Source organism: Alosa pseudoharengus, unplaced genomic scaffold, assembly GCF_046254945.1.
Source record: "Alosa pseudoharengus isolate Yale_2024_CS ecotype anadromous, Long Island Sound unplaced genomic scaffold, YU_APseudo_1.1 YU_APseudo_1.1_scf_8, whole genome shotgun sequence".
NCBI classification, from domain to species: domain Eukaryota; kingdom Metazoa; phylum Chordata; class Actinopteri; order Clupeiformes; family Clupeidae; genus Alosa; species Alosa pseudoharengus.
The window spans coordinates 36,638,986-36,660,863 of record NW_027468870.1 but is presented as its reverse complement, the minus strand read 5'-3'; the positions used below and the strand labels follow the sequence as shown (position 1 = coordinate 36,660,863).

The window sequence follows — 21,878 nt, the reverse complement described above, 5'->3', positions numbered from 1 at the left end:
ATTAATATGCATATGATATGCTGCCTTTTTTTAATGAGACAGTGATAATGCATAGATCTCATTAAGAGTCATGTAAACAACAAACATGTTGCACTCAGTTTGCAATTTTGTAACACACACTTTGCACAATTGTAGGCACAATTCACTGCACAGCACTCTTTTTGCGGAACTGTAAACACAACTTACTGCTTTACACTCAATTTCCAAATGATCAACACACTCCTGGCAAATCTATACACATGTATGGCTATTATTTACACTATTTTGCCAACTCTCTGGCACACTTTCTCATGTGAAAACTGTTTTAGATAATTAGTTCACTTTGCAATCAGCCTACAGCCTATGCGTAATTCTGCTGCATAAAGTTGTATGTTTATGACATTCAAGCAAGGAAAACGATGATTTGAAGACATCTGTTTCGTTGGAAGGGCAAGGGGTAGCAACAGGGCAACACAGAGACAGGCCCGATGGCAGGGTTGTTATGAGAGTATTAAAATCTGGGATAGCCTATTCTACGGCAAGACAGCGGGGGAAAGTTAAAATACGTGATAAACACGGAAAAAGTTGGCATGCATTGTTTCGGTCCCCATGCACAGGGATTATTTGTCATATTATTAATCACATATGATTATTTGTGAAATTGTGCAAACAGGCGCAACACATTTGAAAAGGAAGGACTGGTAGCATGCAAGCTCACGAAAGATTGATTTACAGTTTTTTACAATTGTTTACACACGTTTTCAAAACTCTGTGTCTATTTTTCAAAACTCCACACACAAAACCCACAACTGCTCACACAAAATGCAAAATGCCTCAAATCTCCAGCAAAATGACACACAACATTCAAAATGTCAAAAACACATGTTTAAAGCAAACATTCGCCTCACATTACAAACACTTTTGTCATAATATGACATTTTGGATACATCATGTACACACTGTTGCTCAAAACCTAAAGCTCTTCTGTCTTAGGCTTTCTATATGTATTTCCATACAAGAGTGAAAGTTACGGTATCAACAACGAGAAGTTGAAATACACAGTAAAAATGCAAGCAATATTGAAACCAAAAATAGTGATTTTTCCCAAATAATTTGCTGTTGTGAATACAGTATTTTACAGCAAACAAGAAAAAAAGCAAAGAAGAATACAGTGACCACCAGATGTACATGGAGTTTTGAAAACACTGATTTTGTTTTTTTCTAAAGACAAGTATGTGTGTGTGTGTGTGTGTGTGGGATGGGGTGGGGTTGTGTACAGTATGTATTCATAGGCCTATAGACCCTTTCAACTGCAGAAACAAACAATTCTACAGTAAGCTTTCCTAAGGCATTTCTGGAGGCACAGAAAAATGTATTGAGCTAATGGTATACTGTAACATGGGGACAAACAAAAATAGAGTAAAAAGACAAATTTTACATAAAGTCAACTTTTTGTAGAACATTACTGTAAGCTAAAGTCCGATTACTGTATTTTCTCTATTTTCAAAGTATCTGCATTGGTTCTGAATATTTCAACCGGAAATCCTCTAGGAGCAGATTGAAAGGGTCTATACCTATATAGAGAGTATATCTATTCATAGACCTATGGCAATAATTGGATGGTGTTCAGTAAAGTAAAGAGTGTTTGCACATGTGAAGAGAAAGAGTGAAGCACTGGTGATTTAGTGTGATGGGTTGTGTTTGAAGAACGAAATCAAGTTACTTCCTGTTAGATTTTTGTGTGTTTAGGTAGAACATTGTGTCTGGTGTTTTGCAAAATGTGTTTTAGTCAATTGAAAACTGAGTCAAACACTGAAAATTAGTGTATGGTTTTGCAGATTTGGTGTCGGGTTATGATGTTTGGAGGACATGTTTAGAAAATTGTGTGACAAGCAAAGATTTAGTGTGTAAGCAGTTGAAAAAAACTGTAAGAACGTTATCACAGTGTGGCTGTGGCGCAAAGCAGCGCGGGCGGAAGACATGCGACAATTGGCAAGGGGAGGGACATGTCTTTTTTAACAATTCTGTCGGAGGGTCATTGAACAATTTCTAGCAGGCAAGGGAGGGTCATGCAACTTTTGACTGAAGCACTCAAAATTCTTCCGGTGGCCCCATGGGCGGATTATGAACTTTCGGGCCCCTGGTGTATTAAGGGCCCCCCACTAATTGTCGTATATGTGGGAGGGGGGTTTGGGGGTCCTCCCCCAGAACATTTTTAACTTGTTTGATGTGATTTCCTGTATTCTGGTGCATTTTGGGGATGGCCAATACTAAATTCAATCAGATTCATAGCCTACATCCTGATTTGTTGATATTGAGGCAATGATTCCATGCAAAGGCTTGGGCTTCAGGGCCCCCTGACCCCTTGGGCCCCTGGGCCTGGGCCCGGTAGGCCCGTGCAGTAATCCATCCCTGGGTGGCCCCTTCAATAAATAACGAACAGTCCCTAGATTGTTGCTGGGCTATATGTCTTGGTTCGTCCGTTCACAACTCATTGCCGTCAAATGTGTAGCCTATCTCGCGGTTGCATCCATTACAAACAAACATGCAATGTGAACGTCTGGGATTGGGAAGAGCACTAAATGCTCTACTGAATAAGCACGAAGTCAAACCTTTAAATGAAAAACACTCTTTAATAATCAAAAAAATAAACCGATAATGAAGTAAACTTGTGACCTTAAAAAATAGTTTATCGCCTGTAACTCCGTGATAACAGGACGTAACAGGAAGGCATTTGGCTTAGCAACGGAGGTTAATATGCTCTATATTTTGTCCAAATGATGTCTGTCTATCATCGTTGAACTCGGAGAAAACCAAAATGTTTAATTTGTCCTGCGTTTCTTCTACGGCTGCAAACGGGATTCACTCGCAGTTAACCAAATATTTCTTTATTAGGGCAGGGCAGGCATATTTCTGGCTATTAAATTATTTCTAAACCAGTCTGCTAAAGTCTGTAGTGAAGTCTGTGTAGGGTTTTCCAGGCTCCATTTCTTTTTACGAGACACCCTGCTCACTTGAGCCATCTACCGGTTGTTTGGGTTGTTGCAGCGTCTCACTGGGAAAATACAAATTAAAGTCGCGTGATACCGCGTGATCCCACGCGCGGACCGCGAGTGAAGCTGGCCAAGTCGAAGCACTGCCCACTGTAGGCACTATACATAAGCCACAGGTAATGTACAATGGAGGGAGCAGGAAGAGTGAGAAGAGAAAGAAATAGCCCTTTTACAGACGGGTCATTCCGTGTGAAATCACCCAATTTCAGCGCAATTTGGCAGGTGACCCTCTCCGAAAAAATCTGAAAAAAATCACAGGTGTTTGTAGACCAAATCCATGCATAGATCTTAAATAGTATATCTGTATAACTAATCGTTGCAAAACTACAGCCCTTTGAAACTTCAAGTCATTTTAAGCATTGTGGTGAACAATCCTTTTTGTTCAACTTCCAGCATTATTGGCTCTTTTGGTATTTCACACACATTAGTGAAACTATGTGAATAGAAGTACATTTTCCTGTTGAATTAAAAAATCCAATCGGATCAGACGTATCTTGTATACTTTCCCCTCTGCAAAGCTCTGAATATGGCTATAAATTCATAATGTGAAAAGACATCATCACCTTTGAGGGCTTCTCATTCAAAAAGTATGTGACACAAATTCATCAGATTTTTTTCCTACACATATATGTATTATAAGGTCCTGTCCATGCATTAACTTTGGTTGTTATCATTTTCATATTTTCAGAGCATTTTCTTAAAATTGGGCTTGATTTTCAAAAAGCCTGTTTTCATCTTCTCATTTCACCACGTGGACAGTTAACAGGATTTTTTTTAATTTTACCATATATCATTCTGTATGTGAGGATCATCTGCCCAAAATGTGGGCTTGTTGCTGAGTTTCTTAATTGAGATAAGATTTTTTACAAATATTGTCTATAAATCCACTGAATTTGTACTGGATCTGCAGTACCACTTTGCACCACATGTGGTGCTCTTTTAATACAATGGAAGTCAATGGAAGAGTAAGAGAGTCACTTGTTTGCTGCACATATCCAATCTAAACACACAGTTTATGGTTCATAGTTGAATTGGTCCAAATAATTATTGCAACATGAACAATATACTACTCATACATAAATCTTATTTAGAGAAAATAAACTGATCAAGTAAATTATACACACATAAGACTGACTGGTCATCATACATGCAGCAAGAGGATTTAGCATAATTACCATCTTTGTATTGAGTTTTCTACACCAGCTTCAACCTATCAGTGCCTATGTATACTTTAATAATTACTAGCCAGCTGGTTAGGCAAAGTCTATATTCGTCGTCATATGCTTGGGATGCAGTCCTCTGTGATACACAGACAAAGAGCATCAAGATGGAGATCAGTGCTTTGTCTCCATGTGATCTGGGAAAGAAGTTGGAACATATTCAAGAAACAATGGGTTTCTAAAATTCAGCTCATCAAGGTATTTCACTTGATGAAGATGACCATGTGTGTTTCCATCACAAGTATTCATAACAAGGTTTGAGGACTTGTGGATCCAAGAGGCATTTGTAAAAAGATGATAAATCTTTAGTATTGATTTTTCTGCATCTGACAATGCACTGAATTTTAGAAACCCCTTTTTACTTGAACCATATGAACCATAAACTGTGTGTTTAGATTGGATATGTGCAGCAAACAAGTGACTCTCTTACTCTTCCATTGACTTCCATTGTATTAAAAGAGCACCACATGTGGTGCAAAGTGGTACTGCAGATAAAGTACAAATTCAGTGGATTTATAGACAATATTTAAAAAAAATCTTATCTCAATGAAGAAACTCAGCAACAAGCCCAAATTTTGGGCAGATGATCCTCACATACAGAATGATATATGGTAAAATTAAAAAAAATCCTGTTACAGTTTTTTTCAACTGCTTACACACTAAATCTTTGCTTGTCACACAATTTTCTAAACATGTTCTCCAAACATCATAACCTGACACCAAATCTGCAAAACCATACACTAATTCTCAGTGTTTGACTCAGTTTTCAATTGACTAAAACACATTTTGCAAAACACCACACACAATTTTCTACCTAACACACAAAAATCTAACAGGAAGTAACTTGATTTCGTTCTTTAAACACAACCTATCAAAATGCCACATTAAATCACCAGTGCTTCACTCTTTCTCTTCACATGTGCAAACACTCTTTACTTTACTGAACACCATCCAATCATTGCCTTAGTATAGGTCTATGAATAGATATACTCTCTATATAGGTATAGACCCTTTCAATCTGCTCCTAGAGGATTTCCGGTTGAAATATTCAGAACCAATGCAGATACTTTAAAAATAGAGAAAATACAGTAATCGGACTTACAGCTTACAGTAATGTTCTACAAAAAGTTAACTTTATGTAAAATTTGTATTTTTACTCTATTTTTGTTTGTCCCCATGTTACAGTACCATTAGCTCAATACATTTTTCTGTGCCTCCAGAAAATTGTACAATTGTTTGTTTCTGCAGTTGAAAGGGTCTATAGGCCTATGAATACATACTGTACACGACCCCCCCCCACCTCCCACACACACACACACACACACACACACACACACACACACACACACACTTGTCTTTAGAAGAAAAAAAAAATCAGTGTTTTCAAAACTACATGTACATCTGGTGGTCACTGTATTCTTCTTTGCTTTTTTTCTTGTTTGCTGTAAAATACTGTATTCACAACAGCAAATTATTTGGGAAAAATCACTATTTTTGGTTTCAATATTGCTTGCATTTTTACTGTGTATTTCAACTTCTCTTTGTTGATACCGTAACTTTCACTCTTGTATGGAAATACATATAGAAAGCCTAAGACAGAAGAGCTTTAGGTTTTGAGCAACAGTGTGTACATGATGTATCCAAAATGTCATATTATGACAAAAGTGTTTGTAATGTGAGGCGAATGTTTGATTTAAACATGTGTTTTTGACATTTTGAATGTTGTGTGTCATTTTGCTGGAGATTTGAGGCATTTTGCATTTTGTGTGAGCAGTTGTGGGTTTTGTGTGTGGAGTTTTGAAAAATAGACACAGAGTTTTGAAAACGTGTGTAAACAATTGTAAAAAACTGTAACTGTCCACGTGGTGAAATGAGAAGATGAAAACGGGCTTTTTGAAAATCAAGCCCAATTTAATAAAAATGCTCTGACAATGTGATAATGTTAACAACCAAAGTTAATGCATGGACATGACCTTATAATCCATACATGAGTGGGAAAAAAATCTGATGAATTTGTGTCACATACTTTTTGAACGACAAGCCCTCAAAGGTGGTGATGTTTTTTCACATAATGAATTTATAGCCATTTTCAGAGCTTTGCAGAGGGGGAATTACACAAGATACACCTGATTTGATTGGATTGTTTAATTCAACAGGAAAATGTACTTCTATTCACATAGTTTCACTAATGTGTGTGAAATACCAAAAGAGCCAATAATGTTGGAAGTTGAACAAAAAGGATTGTTCACCACGATGCTTAAAATTACTTGAAACTTCAAAGGGCTGTAGTTTTGGAACCATTAGTGATACAGATATACTATTTAAGATTTATGCATAGGTTTGGTCTACAATACAGAAAAATTTATTGAGCTAATGGTACTGTAACATGGGGACAAACAAAAATAGAGTAAAAAGACAAATTTTACATAAAGTCAACTTTTTGTAGAACATTACTGGTTCTGAATATTTCAACCGGAAATCCTCTAGGAGCAGATTGAAAGGGTCTATACCTATATAGAGAGTATATCTATTCATAGACCTATACTAAGGCAATAATTGGATGGTGTTCAGTAAAGTAAAGAGTGTTTGCACATGTGAAGAGAAAGAGTGAAGCACTGGTGATTTAGTGTGGCATTTTGATGGGTTGTGTTTGAAGAACGAAATCAAGTTACTTCCTATTAGATTTTTGTGTGTTAGGTAGAAAATTGTGTGTGGTGTTTTGCAAAATCAATTGAAAACTGAGTCAAACGCTGAGAATTAGTGTATGGTTTTGCAGATTTGGTGTCGGATTATGATGTTTGGAGGACATGTTTAGAAAATTGTGTGACAAGCAAAGATTTAGTGTGTAAGCAGTTGAAAAAAACTGTATGACAAAAGTATTTGTAATGTGAGGCGAATGTTTGCTTTAAACATGTGTTTTTGACATTTTGAATGTTGTGTGTCATTTTGCTGGAGATTTGGGGCATTTTGCATTTTGTGTAAGCAGTTGTGGGTTTTGTGTGTGGAGTTTTGAAAAATAGACACAGAGTTTTGAAAACGTGTGTAAACAGTTGTAAAAAACTGTAATAGGCTAAACTAGAAAGAGCTAAAATAACTCACACCAACTTTATTTGCGCCTTTTATTTACATTTGCTCAAAGATTTCATAAGTATAAGCCCTTTTCGCTCCCTACATTGATGTATTCCAAGCGGTCTGCTTCGGGGGCGTAGTAGCCTAATTGAAATACCATGCCTGTGTAAAGTAATCGCTCTCAGGGACCCCTCTGTTCGCTGGTTGGTTCGGCTGCCCAGCCTCCGTAAACAAAGGCGAATCAACCTATTCCAGACGGAGTACTGTAGGGAAAAGAAAACGAGCGGTACGTAGTACGTAGGTAGGCAGGCAGAGACCAGGCTACTAAAAACCTAGAGTCCCCCCTATAACAGGATGGTTCGACCCAACCTGTCACATGCCACCCGCCATCACCTGTCAATCACTGTCAAAACTCAAACGATGGATTCGTGGTTGAAGCGTAGTGGTAGGCTAATTCTTGTGAAAACACGGAGGGACAAGTGGCAAAGAAGGCCAAACCAGAGCCGGCAAAAGTCCGTGCTCTGTTTTAAATCTTTTTTTTCTCAACTAAAAATGCTTTGCGCTGGTTAGGGGGTATAGCCCTAGGCCTACTTGGCTGAAAAAAATATTTCACGGGGTACATCACTGAAAAAAGGTTGAGAACCACATACCATTAGGGTGAAAGTTTGAACAAAGCTGTTACAGTCAATTACAGCCTCTGTCACAGTACAGTCAGTGGGACACTAAGATCCTGACCCTGCATTCCCAACGCAGAAGCTTATGCTAATAGTAGCTTAGAGACCGTCGCTGATAAAAGGGTAAAATGCTGACACATTACTCTAACGGGAGATACCTTCTGGTTTGGTCTGACGTAAAGAGTAGATATTCAAATATTGACTAAAATCATGGAAGACAGAGAGAATTGGAGGAGCGAGACAAGAAGAATGTGCATTATGTGCATTTTTGGGAGTGAATGAGTAGTACAGTTAGAGCAGATTTTACCTGACAGTAATAGAGACAAGCAAGATAAGCTTCTGAGTTCTGTAGTCCAGGGGCGAGACACCTGGGGAACATAATGAAAACCTTCACAGCACGGCACTGCCAGCTAAATGACTAAAGCACACCAGTTAGTAGCCTATCTTATGTAGAGTTTATCAGTGCTACCTGAGCTGTTAGTAGAGGTTGAACATTTTTTGCATGCCTTTTGATATCAAAACTCCGTACAGTGGCTTTGAATTGAATACGTTGTGATGGGTCCATGGTTAATGCTTGGCACCTTTTGACCGTTTCATCCTCAGGAGGAAAAGCCTACCACATCAGATTCTGTACACATAGGCCCAGAAAACAAAATCCATCATTTTAAGGTGTGTTTTCCACTTAGGAAGAGTTGTTGGATGGTCATTTTGAAAGTCAAGAGTCTGAAATTAGGAAGACACTGACCATGGAGTGAACCCAAAGAAAATGTCCACAGAGTCTGATACTTTCCATGTCCATGCAACTGCTGCCTAGGTGTGCCGTAAGGAATCTCACAGACAACTTGTCAGGGTTTGTTGTCACACAACATTGGGTTTTAGCCACTGGAGATAGCCAATGCATTTAATCAAGAATAGAGTAATTACACCCAACCATTGTTTTTCAGTTGGTGAATAACAAGCTGCAGATGAGCGTAGACGAGGAGCTCATTAGCTTTGTGTATTTCCCCTGTCACTCCTCCATTATAATTACACAGCGTGTGATTAAAGTAATCACTAACAAAAGTGTGTGTTTGTTTAGATTGCCACCAATTGCTAAATGGGCAAACACAGAAAGAACAATGGTGTTTGAAATGATGAGACAAACTTTATATTATGCATTTATAAAAAAGTATGTCAAAAAAATTGTTTAAAAATGTATTTCCCAGAGATTTGCCCTGCTGTAGAATTGTAAAAGCCACAATTATTAAAATGTCACCAGTCCTAAGCTTTAGGCCCATGGGTAAAAGTTTTGTCTTCACAAACAGAAAGTGGATTTGAATTTACTCCTCTGAGCATTGATAATTTGAGCCCAGAGATTCCACTGGCACTTCGGAAATGTACAGCAACAAGCTATATGCCAACAAGCCACTAATTGGGTCCATGGGGGCATTTGAAAACGGTGGAAAGGTGTTGGTCGAAGGGAATATATTGTCCAGAGAGTTAAATTCAGATTTGGCTTCATTAAAAAGACATTTGCAATCACATCATGGTTTCAGTGACAGTTTTTTTAGTACTGACATCACAACTGACACAAAACCTGTCTGTTGCAGTGTTTCTCATATAGGCATTGTTAAATACCAACTCATTTACTTGTAGATAGGCATCCACATTATGTACACAACTCCTTCAAAATCAAATGAAGTGGTCGTAACAATCTCTTAAAAATCTCCGTTAATGACAAGGTCTTGTAAACTATGGTTTGACTCATCTGGACGGGGCCTTGACCAGCTGCTTGGGTCCTGTGCTGATTATAGTGTGTTTGCAGTCGAGCCTCTCACTGCAGGCCTGCTGTCATTAACTAATTTGTTGCCCCATGGTCAATGGCATGTTCTCACACTGATGTGGAGCATGTGGGAAAGTAAGCATCTGTGTTCCGGTCAGAAATTCTCAATTAAGGATTTTGGTTATGGTCTGTTTTATATTTTGTTTATAATTTAAAAGTTCATTTGTCATACTTCACTTCAGTGTGAATGTTAGATCTAAGTTACAGTACATGCCCTGACTATTGGTCATAACATTATATTAATAACAGGAATCACTCACACAAGCAGAGTCACTTTAACCTGTTGAACACTTATTCAGTTTTATATGTTGGTATGTCAAGTCCTTTATACAGACACTCAGTCTGCTAAACAGGAGAATCGTAGGGTAATTGTGACAGCAGTGAAATAATCCATTTCCTCATTCCTGCATATGTGGATGCTGTTTTATTTCTGAACGAACTTTTCTTCATCTTGTACACCCAAATCACAATAAATGAGAGTAGCTTTGTTTAAGTGTAGCATATAGGTTTTATAAAACATTTTAAAATATTAAGAATGGCAGGCTACCTGTACTGAACAGATGACTGAATGTCACACATGACAGATTATCGACATCGTAGCACCTGGCAAGTCATGCTTTACATGAGTTATTTGCATTTAAGAAGGACTAAACAGTTCAGGGTCAAGAATGTGGACATCCAACCAATTCCCCTCGTCAAACATGTATGTTCGATGTCTGTTGCCTGGCTCGTCTTTTTGACTTCTGCTTTCCCTGGTTGTTGCTTTGTTTATGTTTACAGTCATATTTTATGTTGATGGAGACAGAGGTGGAAAAGTTAAAACATTCAGATTTCCACATCCAATGATGTACTCAAAATGTCCTATTCCAGAGGTGTTGCTATGGATCAAACGGCCATAGCAACGAAGAGGAATGACCAAAGAATTTGTCGGTAATTGTTGGCAGAGAACCCATGAGTGTGGAGGGTCTGAGAGGCCAGATGTTAACTGTTGACCCTTCTGTGGACCTAATTCAATGAAACACAACAGATAAAGGAAGGTGTCTACTGGATAACCCCGGTGAAATGCTCCCGAAGGCTGTTCTGTTGGTGATGTTTTTTGCGCGCATATGTTTTGTTTCTTTGTTGGTGATTTTGTTTCTGATAGTACTGTAAGTTCTTTGCCTAGGAATGACATACAAGATTCTAGTTTTAGAACAATTCCAGACAATTTGTACAGGTTCACAATAAACCGTCTACCCAGACTATGGTAAAATATGGGGTGCCTCAAGGCTCAGTACTAGAGCCCCTGTTATTTTCTCTCTATATGCTTCCACTAGTCTCAGAAATTAGGAAACATGGCATTAAATTTCATTCTTATGCAGACGATACACAACTATACCTTTCCATAAAACCTGACGAATTAACTCCGTTAGCCAAACTTGACACATGTATAAGAGACATAAAGACATGGATGACAAATAATTTTCTGCTTTTGAACTCAGATAAAACAGAAGTCATGGTTTTAGGTCCTAAAAAGATGAGGGATATCCTATCCTCATCACAGGCTACATTTACTGATCTTCGACTATCCTCGTTAAAAATCTAGGAGTTACAATTGACCAAGACCTATCACTAAGTAATCACATAAAACAGATTACCAAAACTTCATTTTATCATTTAAGGAACATTTCAAAGATAAGGAAGTCTTTATCCTTACCAGACGCTGAGAAATTAATCCATGCTTTTGTCACCTCATGGATTGATTATTGCAATGCTCTATACGCTGGCTGCAATAACACCTGTCTAAAGAGCTTACAGCTTATACAAAATGCAGCTGCTCGAACACTCACTAGAACTAAAAAATATGAACATATTTCCCCTATCCTGGCATCTCTACACTGGCTGCCTGTTTAAAGTCGCATTGACTTCAAAATATTACTTCTAACATACAAAGCCATTAATGGCCAGGCACCAGAATATATTAAAGATCTCCTAGTCCCATATAATCCACCCAGACCGCTACGATCACAGAATACTGGCCTTCTTGTAATTCCAAGAATCTCAAAAACTACAGTAGGATGCACCCCTCCTCTGGAATAATCTCCCTTCCTCAATTTGACTAGCAGACACCCTCCCTATTTTTAAGTCTAGACTTAAAACATACCTCTTTACCAGTGTTGGGCAAGTTACTGAAAATTAGTAATTAGTTACAGTTACTAGTTACTTCTTTCCAAAGTAATTCAATTACGTTACCAATTACTGTCTATACAAAGTAATTAGTTACTAGAGAAAGTAACTTTTGAGTTACTTTTAAGTCTGCTTTTAAAATGTCAATATGAACAGTACTGAACAGTCACACACACAATAAACCTAATTTTTGGACCTATTTATTGTAGTTTTAACGGGCCTTCAATAGCCTTGTGCATGAATTCTCAAACTTTTTCCGACCACAAAACATTCTACAATGCATGAAGGCCTCCCTGACCTTGTTTTGCGCCACCCTCACCATCTAGGTGGTTTGATAGTGTACAGTACACTGCCCACTGCTTGCCTTCTACTAGTATGCATGGTGGTGCACTGACACTGAATTCTGCAATATAGTAATAAGTTATTATTATCATTATTATTGCAATCCTTATAGGCTACATGGAATTCGTTCAATGGGATGTAATGTGAAACAATGTTAAATGGCCTATTTTCAAAACAGTTATTGTCTGCTCACACACACATAACCTTACGTTATCCTCATTCTGCTTTGAACACAGTTGTATTATATAGCATTTTAAGCACCACCAGTTTGGGAAAAGCCTGCGCTGCACAAGTGACCTACCGAAATAAGTTCTAATGCATCCGAGAGTTTGGGATTGTCGCGCATGCAGAAGGTTACTCTTCAGCTGATAAGGTGTTCGAGAGAGAAGTTACATGTTCCGTCACAGACAAATGAATCCATAACACCATGGACGTCAATTCCGATGTAAACATAGCCTACTGTGCAAATAACTCAAGTCTCTGTTATTTACGGTAGGCTATTTGGAGGTTTCTTTATCTGGTAAGTGAAATCTGCATTTTCCTCTCGTTAAACGTGTGCTTGTTTGTGCCAAGGCTATATATAGGCTACCATAGCCTATTGGTGTTGTGGCATGGCTATGTTGTAAGAATGAGAAATTGATGAGGCTTTTGCGCAATAGGCGAAAAAGAGCGGAGATAAACAACACGCTTTTACTGTAGTGGAGCTTACGAGATGGAAACGAAAGGGAAAAGGCTTTTAAGATGCCCATTTAAATTGTAGCATAATGCACTCTTGTGTGTTTTAGCATAAATCTGAAATAAGGAGGAATGTGAGGAGGCTGTAAAGAATGCATCTGCAATCTAAACATGAAACACAATCGCTGGAAACACAGCTAAGGTCGGGAGACAAAGCAGCAAATGTGCATCTTGTCTGCAGTCGTTCATTCAAGATCAACAGAGTAACGCAAGTAACGAACTCTTTGAAATTTCAGTAATTGTAATTGCGTTACTGGATTTACAAAAATACTTCGTTACATGCTCGTTACCACTAAAAGTAGTGGAATTACAGTAACGCGTTACTTTGTAACGCATTACTCCCAACACTGCTCTTTACTGCCTCCCATAGTTAGGTATGGTGCGGTGTGGAACTTCACCCACCTCGACTGCCCTATTACTGTCCCCCTATCTGGATTCCTGGCCCGTACAGCCTAGCGACCCATCACCTGCCTATGACAACTCTGCCCGGATTCCTGGCCCGTCTGCCGACCCACTACATGCCCCTTGACAACTCCCTTCCCCTGGACAATTCCAACTTTCTGTCACTAAATCAGGATTAATGAATTATCATACCGGATACGTAATCATCCCACCAACTTTCAGCTCAAGTGCTTTTAACACCATGTCTTATTCTCTACACCTGACTATCATATGCATTTGTCATGTACTGTATACAGTACAGACCTTACTGTCCTGTATTGACCCTAGGCAGGTGGGTCAGGGTCAGTTTTTCCTCGCCCCTGTTACCCATGGGCCTCTCTCTTTCTTTTCTTTTCTTCCTTTCTTTCCTTTTTTCTCTGATTGCCTACATTCTGTAAAGAGCCATGATACACGTGTAATGTTTTGGCGCTCTATAGGCACAATAAATTGAATTGAATTGAATAGTTTTATGTATTTGTACATTCCTTACTGCTTTTAGATGTGTCATTACGCACAGATGGGATGCTCATTATAAATTAAGCATGCCCCTCCATCCTTTGTTTTTGTCAGCAGTCAGTGTTACCTGTGGCTTCAGTGGCGTGGCATTTTGCCTTTCGTTCCCAAACCCCCATCTACTAATAGTGGCCCTCTGAAATGATGGTAATAAAACACTGTGGGAATTGGTATCTGTCACATACAGAGTGATTCAGCTGGCGAAGCACAGCAACAGTTGCACACTGCTCTTAAAAGAGGGAGTTTCTCTGCTCTGCCTGACAAAAAAAGTGCCTGGCCATGCTTTTGTCTTGATAATTACAGAGAATGAGATGTGTGTTAATTCTAGTACTTTTGCTGAAACTGGGCTGCCAAGGACATGGGAAGCTGATGATGATACAGGTGCCGTCAGAATTTTCCCGGTGGATTTTAGTGCCCCACTTCGCCCCTGGTCATGGCATTAAGAGAGCAAGGTGCAGGTCCCGGAAGTGTCCTGTGGGCCAGAGTGAGGTTTTTACATTTATAGCTACAGTTTGTGGTATCATCCATAGACTTACGGTAACATGAAGATCTTACCAGTTTAATTCCATCTAACAGACTCTCAGTAAGACATTCTTTATTACATTCTTCATACCATTTATCACACCACATTCAAGATCACCAAAACTGCACCATGGGGGCATTTTTGTGTCTTTGTGCGTCCTCTTCCCCTGATCACTAGTGCATCTCTGATAAAGCCAGTCCCCTGATGAATCTGAGTGAGTCTTTGTATTGTTTCTGTTTTTAAATGTTTAAAAATTGCAAGTCTTTGAATTTGGTCTCTGAAGCACCACATCACACACCCTTAGCCCTGGAAGATGGCACTTATTTTGAGTGGCGCATCTGTCCCTGCAACCCCTCCCAGTTACACTATCTGTAGGACTAGATTGGTCAGTCAGTGCCATTTCGAACAATGGATTTACCAGAAGGTGATGGAGTACTGAATAAATCTACGGCTATTTTATGATGAGGAGAAGTATGTTCTTTGTCGTCCTCGTTTATGCATGGAGATCCTTTCACTTCACTGTTTAGTGTTACATTCAGCTAAGTAAATAATAATGTTTGGGTTGTTGACCCACAAGTAAATAATGTATGCATTACTATCCAACTGATACTGATAAAAGTTTTAGACTATGTATTTGCTATGGTACTACACTATCCTGCATTATGATTCAGTGCATTGTTTGCAGACATGTACAAACAATTATTTATGATTAGACCAATGATGTGTTTAGCGATCATGAATGTGCTTTAAAAATGCTTTACAAGCTTACAGCTACAGTAGTTCTGTCTAGTTTTCCTAGTAATCTTTTTTAAATCGTGTCAGTAAAAGAAACCACACACAGAGTTTATGGGGCGAAAGGAAATGTTTCTTCCATAGAGAATGTAGACATCAGGTAGCACCTGCAGCTTTCATGGCCTGAACAGAAGATCTGAGGTAGCGAGGGAAATGGAGGTATGTCCAGCTGGCCAGGTGAAAAGGAACAGTCCATTCCATTCGCTCTGTATTGAGGGAGAGAATTCGGTGCATCTCTTTGTTGTCCCCCCCTCTCCTCTCTTTCCCCTCTTTTACATTCTCTTGTCCTTCACAAGAGAACGCATGCATGTGTGCATGCATGTTGCAGTGGGGATCGGGGATGATGGAAATGTGACTGGTCCTGTGACTGTCAACCACAGACCCTGGACTGGTGAAAGAGCAGACAGCTGGGCTCCTGAAATAACAGGGTAGGAAGATCAAACAAAACCCCCACCATAACCTTATCTTCTTATACTTTAGGTCTTCATCTTATACTTGTATGTTGAGCAAAAGTGTTTCATGTCTTATTATTTAAAAAGAGACAGTTGCAAACACCCAACAAACAATGCTCTAGGCTACTATATTCTACTTGTGCTACTTGGGTTCTGTTCATATAAACTCAACTCCATCCAATTCGGACAAGTGTGCACAGCCAATTAAATGGGAATTTTTCCAATAATTTAGATTTTATTCACATGCTACATCTTTCTTAATGTGGCACAAGAGGGAGCCAAACGACCTTTTCGTAGCTACTCGTACCCAGGAGTGTCATATATCGAAACCTAAACCAGCTCTCTTTCTCCAAGTGTTTCTGTAACCTAGAAGATCAATTAATTTTCTATCAAATAGTTTTGGAATATACTTTTTTGGGGGAACAAATGGAAGTGAAGCATACACTGAAAGCTATAATCTTCACAATTTGGCGGACATGTGTAAAGTAAAATTATAATTTTACAAGAAAAAATGCTTCTGTCCCTCTCCCATCAGTAATAAATGTCATCGCCCACCTGGATTCAAAATTAGAAGAGTGCATTCCATTGTAATTTTGTCCAGTAGTGTGCGGTGGGCGTGTTCTTTTTACTACAGGTTCTCAAGTGCTCGAAGTTAAAACTCAGTGCGCGCAGGCACATCGAGTGAATGCCGTTTCAGCATCCTGACGCACGTATGGGACTCATCAACTTCATCCTTTGCTTCTCCCTATCTCTCGGATTTTAAAATCGGTGGAGTTTTAAAAGCCTTCTCCCACGTTGCGGGCTGGAGATAGACACATTTATAATGGCATTTTATAGACTTTTCGTCGTTATAGTTTCTCTCACTTGTAGCTTGTCTGTTGATGGACAAGACAGCTTCGGATTAACGTATGCTTTAAGATCTGAACTGTCGGAGGATGCTATTCTTGTGGCCAACAACGGAATTCGCGTGCCTTTTGGGAGATCCGTCTACGTTGATCCCATCAATGATCTGGTGGTTGACGTTCAGCCGGGGGACAAGTGCAGCATAACAGTCCTGGACAATGATCCCCTCTCCCAAAGACCCGGACATCTCTCTCCAAAGAAGTTTCCTTGTGAATTTGGTCCCAATGATGTCAGGTACTTTCATTACGGCTCGAGGAGTCCCGTGAGAGACAGGGTGAGACTGCAACTCAGGTATGACACGCAGAGCGACACGATCATCATACCGTTCATGATGGAGGTGGAGGTAGTTTTCACACAGTTGGAAGTAATCACCAAAAACATGCCACTCAACGTCGACAGTTTTAATGCTATCAGTAGTCCCATTGACAGCAAAATTTTGGGCTTTACCTATGACAGAGAATCCGAGCAATGCGAGGTCACCTCTTTAGCCAGCAACAGCGCATTACCCAGATATGGCAAACTTGTGGACGATGGAGATAAACTGGGAAAAATGATGGATTGCGATGAATTCCTCAAATCAGACATTCATTATCAGCACACGTTTAGTAACACGTCGCCCAACAGAGACTATATCCCCATGGTAGCTGAACTCTATAATAACGAGGGAAATCTGTTAAAACAGGAATTTTTCCATGTTATGGTTCGCATACAACCGGGAAAAGAAAACATACCGCCGAAGCCCAGCTTTGTGTCAATGATGATGATGGAAGTTGATCAGTTTGTTATGACGGCTTTAACTCCAGACATGCTCTCAGCAGACGATATCGAATCAAGTCCTGAAGAACTTATTTTCAACATTACCTCCCCTCTTTCTATTGAGGAAGGTTATATTGTGAGCACAGATGACAGGAATTTGCCAATTACTGCTTTCTATCAGAGGGACCTTTTTGATTTAAAAATAGCTTACAAGCCACCTTCTCTTGACTCAGACACAGAGAGGATTTTCCAGATTGAGTTTGAGGTGTTGGACACTGATGGTGGCATTTCTGACCCCTTTGCTTTCATGATTGTGGTGAAGCCCATGAACAGCCTTGCCCCAGTCGTGACCAAAAACACTGGCCAGCTATTGTATGAGGGTCAATCCAGATCACTAGTCACGTTGCACAATTTAGAAATCAGTGACGAGGACAATTTGGACAGTGTTAAATTAAGTGTCATTGATGGTCTCCGACATGGTGAGCTCACTGTCCTTGGTTCCCGTAGAAAACATTTCACCCCTGAAGAGCTAGATGCAGGTGTGGTAGTCTATCAACATGATGGGAGTGACACCTACAGCGATAACATCATTTTCAGAATGACCGACGGCAAAAATGAAGTTGAGTTTCTGTTCCCAATCACTATTGTGCCTATGGATGATGAGGCTCCAATAGTCAATGCCAATACAGGACTAGTGTTGTTTAAGCACCAAATGATGCCAATCTCCCCTCTAATGCTAAGTGCAGCAGATGTTGACTCTGAAGACTCAACCATTAAGTTTACTATTCAGCCTCCATTCTCTACTATTGGGGAGGTGCTGCTGAGGCAGTCTGAGGCCCCAGAAGACCCCTCTTCATGGAAGTTTAACTCACAGGATGAGGTCTATGAAAAGGTGGTGTCTGAGTGGCAGCAGAAAGATATCACAGACGGAAAGCTTTTCTATCGTCACACAGGTCCCCACAGCACCGAGACGGTCACTGACCAGTTTGTGTTCACAGTTGAGGATGACAATGACCCGCCCAATCAGTCTGGAGAAAATGCTTTTGTCATCAGAATCCTGCCCATCGATGACATCCCACCCGTGCTGTTCCCAGGAACCAGTCTTCAGATGACCGTGCACGAGTACCAGCTCACTCACTTCAGCACTAATGTCCTTCGTTACACAGACCTTGACTCTGAAGACCGCGACCTGAAATACACAGTCATCCAGCCACCGACAGACACAGATGAGAACAACCCAATCGTATTTGGGTCTATCGTTTTAACTGACAGCCCAGACACAGAGGTGCAGGACTTCACACAGGCACAAGTCAACCATCACAAAATTTCATACAGTCCCCCAGACATAGAACTTGGTATCATTTCACACGTGGTCCAATTCCGTTACACAGTCGAAGACACGGCTGGAAACAGTGTGGAGGGAGTCTTTACCATACATGTGCAACCAGTGAACAACAAACCCCCGCAAGTTGTAAACACTGGCTTCACTGTGTTTGAACATGGAACCCAAATAATTAAAACTGCTGAGCTTGATGCCAGTGACCTTGACACAGACAATGCAGACCTGACTTTCACTGTCAATGTTCTTCCTCAGCATGGCAAACTCCAGCTTAAAGGTAGCGATGTCAGCAAAGGCGATACTTTCAAAGTGATGGACATTGCGGAGGGCTCACTCTTATATGTACACAATGGCGATGAGATCAATAGTGATTCACTGCAGTTGGAGGTCACGGATGGTTTCCATCTGGTCCCAGTTAATGTGAAAATTGCAGTGAAGCTCATCGATGATGAGGCACCCAAAATCAACATGCAAGCTGGGACAATTGGATCCACCATGGAAGTCTTGGAGAATGGCGCTACAGAGATCACATCCAGTGTTATCCAGGGTGAAGATGATGACACTGATGACCTCATGTTGACCTTTATCGTTGAGGATGCCCCAGTTCAGGGGGAGATCCTGGTAAACGGGGCTCCCGCAAGCAAATTCACCCAGGCTGACATCATTAACGGACTGGTAGTATACGCTCATACAAGGGGAGAGATTGGCCTCAGCACCAAACAGGATGCGTTCAACCTGACCCTCTCAGATATGTCTGATGAATGGTCAGTGGGCGGTAACAAAGTGAATGGAGTGCGGGTCATTGTCACTATCCTCCCTGTTGATAACCAGGCCCCTGAGATTCATATCGATCCTGACTTCAGTGTTTTAGAGGGTGGGAAATCCTCCATTAGTGACAACATACGAGCTGAAGATCCAGACACCCCTGTTGAGGACATCATGTGTACAATCGTTGTCCAGCCTACTTCAGGTTACATAGAGAACATAGCCCCTGCCCCGGGTTCAGAGAAGTCTAGATCAGGCACAGCTATTAGTGCCTTCTCTATGAAAGACGTTATGGATGGAAACATCTATTACGTGCAGAGTATTCACAAAACAGTTGAGCCAGTGGAAGACAGGTTCACGTTCAGATGTTCAGATGGCGTCAACTTCTCAGAGAGGCATTTCTTCCCCATTCTGATCATCCCAACCAATGATGAGAAGCCAGAAATCTTTGCCAGAGAGTTTTTAGTGATGGAGGGCATGAACATTGTTATCGACACTCCAATCTTGAATGGAGCAGATGCTGATATTCCAGTTGAAGACTTAACCTTCATCATCTCGAAACCTCCTAAACACGGTGCCATTCTAAATCAGTTGGCCACTGGCTCCATCCCTGTCACAAACTTTACGCTGGAGCAGATCAAGGAAGCATCAAGCATCATTTATGAGCATGATGACTCGGAGAGCACCGAGGACAGCTTTGATGTTATCCTCACCGACGGGAAGCATAGAGTGGAGGAAACCATCAAGGTTGTGATCGTCGCTCTGGATGATGAGACACCCAGAATGCTCATAAACGATGGCCTGGAGGTGGAGGTGGGAGAGACCAAGGAAATCAGTAACAAGGTATTGAAGGCCACCGATCTGGATTCAGAAGACAGCACGCTTACATTCATTGTGCGATATGGACCAAGCCAGGGACTCCTGCAGCGGACGACTCCACAGGGAGGTCTGCAGAACATCACAGTTGGCATGAACTTTACGCAGGCAGAAATAGATCAGGGAGTAATCTTGTACGAACACAATGGTCAAGAGGGTGTCCGTGACCTCCTCAAGTTTGATGTGACAGATGGCTCCAACGCACTGATCGACAGATACTTCTACATCACAGTCAGCAACATTGACATGGTCTTCCCCGACGTGGTCAGCAAAGGCGTGTCTTTGAAGGAGGGAGGCCGAGTGACGCTCACCACTGACCTGCTCAGCACCAGCGACCTGAACAGCCCGGATGAAAACCTGGTCTTCACCATCACCCGAGCTCCGGTCAGGGGGCACTTGGAGTGCACCGACACCCCGGGCATCCCCATCGCTTCCTTCACTCAGCTTCAGCTGGCCGGAAGCAAGGTCTACTACATCCACACCGCTGACGACGAGGTCAAGATGGACAGCTTCGAGTTTGAAGTCACAGACGGTTACAATCCTGTGTTCCGCACCTTCCGCGTGGCAATTGTGGACGTGGACAACAAGAAGCCTGTGCTGACTGTCCATGATTTGTTGGCAGCAGAAGGCCAGAGCAAGCTTATCACACCGTTTGAGCTGACTGTGGAGGATCAGGACACATCTGAACGTCTCCTGAAATTCACCATCACCCAATTCCCTGTTCATGGCAAGCTGCTCTTCAACAACAGCAAGCCCGTCATGTCCTTCACCAAACAGGATCTGAATGAGAACATGATCAGCTACAAGCATGATGGCACAGAAACCAACGAGGACAGCTTCTCCTTCACCATCACAGACGGCACACACACTGACTTCTTCGTCTTCCCAGACACAGTGTTTGAGACGCGCAAGCCTCAGACCATGAAGATCACACTTGTGTCAGTGGACAACGGCGTTCCTCAGATTGTGCTGAATAAAGGTGCCACAACTTTGAAGATGTTGTCCATGGGTCACCTGGGCTTCCCGATCACCAGCAAGGCCCTGAGGGCCGAGGACACAGACAGTCCTGCACCCTCCCTGGTGTTCCGTGTGACCGGCCAGCCCGAGCACGGCCACCTCTTCAACCTGGCCAAGGGGAACGACTCCATCGACACCTTCACTCAAGGTAATACAAAACTACCACAAATTTTATGTGTTTTTTTAAAGATGCTTTTTTTGCCAAATGAAATCGATGCTTTATTGTCATGGGAGGGTGTAACAAATGCTTTTTTCCTAGAGAAATTGCTTTTCCAGCTTAATGCTTCCTCATCGAGAAGGTTGGACGCCATTTCAATTATTAAAGCCTGCAATCTCCACTCTGTCTGAAAGTCTTTAATCTTAGGCTTCCTAACCTCTGCTGAGGATAGGGACTGCTGACTGTCACTGGTGGTTAGCTTCAACCCCAAAAAGGGACAAACA

The 21,878-nt window shown here is 41.0% G+C and overlaps 1 protein-coding gene across 2 annotated transcripts in view; it reads left to right on the top strand.

The window, feature by feature from the left end:
• Positions 1–16,604: 16,604 nt before the first annotated feature.
• The window catches only part of frem2a (FRAS1 related extracellular matrix 2a), a 45,957-nt gene continuing 40,683 nt past the window's right edge, over positions 16,605–21,878 (top strand). For both annotated transcript variants that reach the window (XM_076274000.1, XM_076273999.1), the window contains exon 1: positions 16,605–21,585. In XM_076274000.1, the coding sequence (XP_076130115.1) occupies positions 16,605–21,585 (4,981 nt within the window). The remainder of the gene's footprint in view (positions 21,586–21,878) is intronic.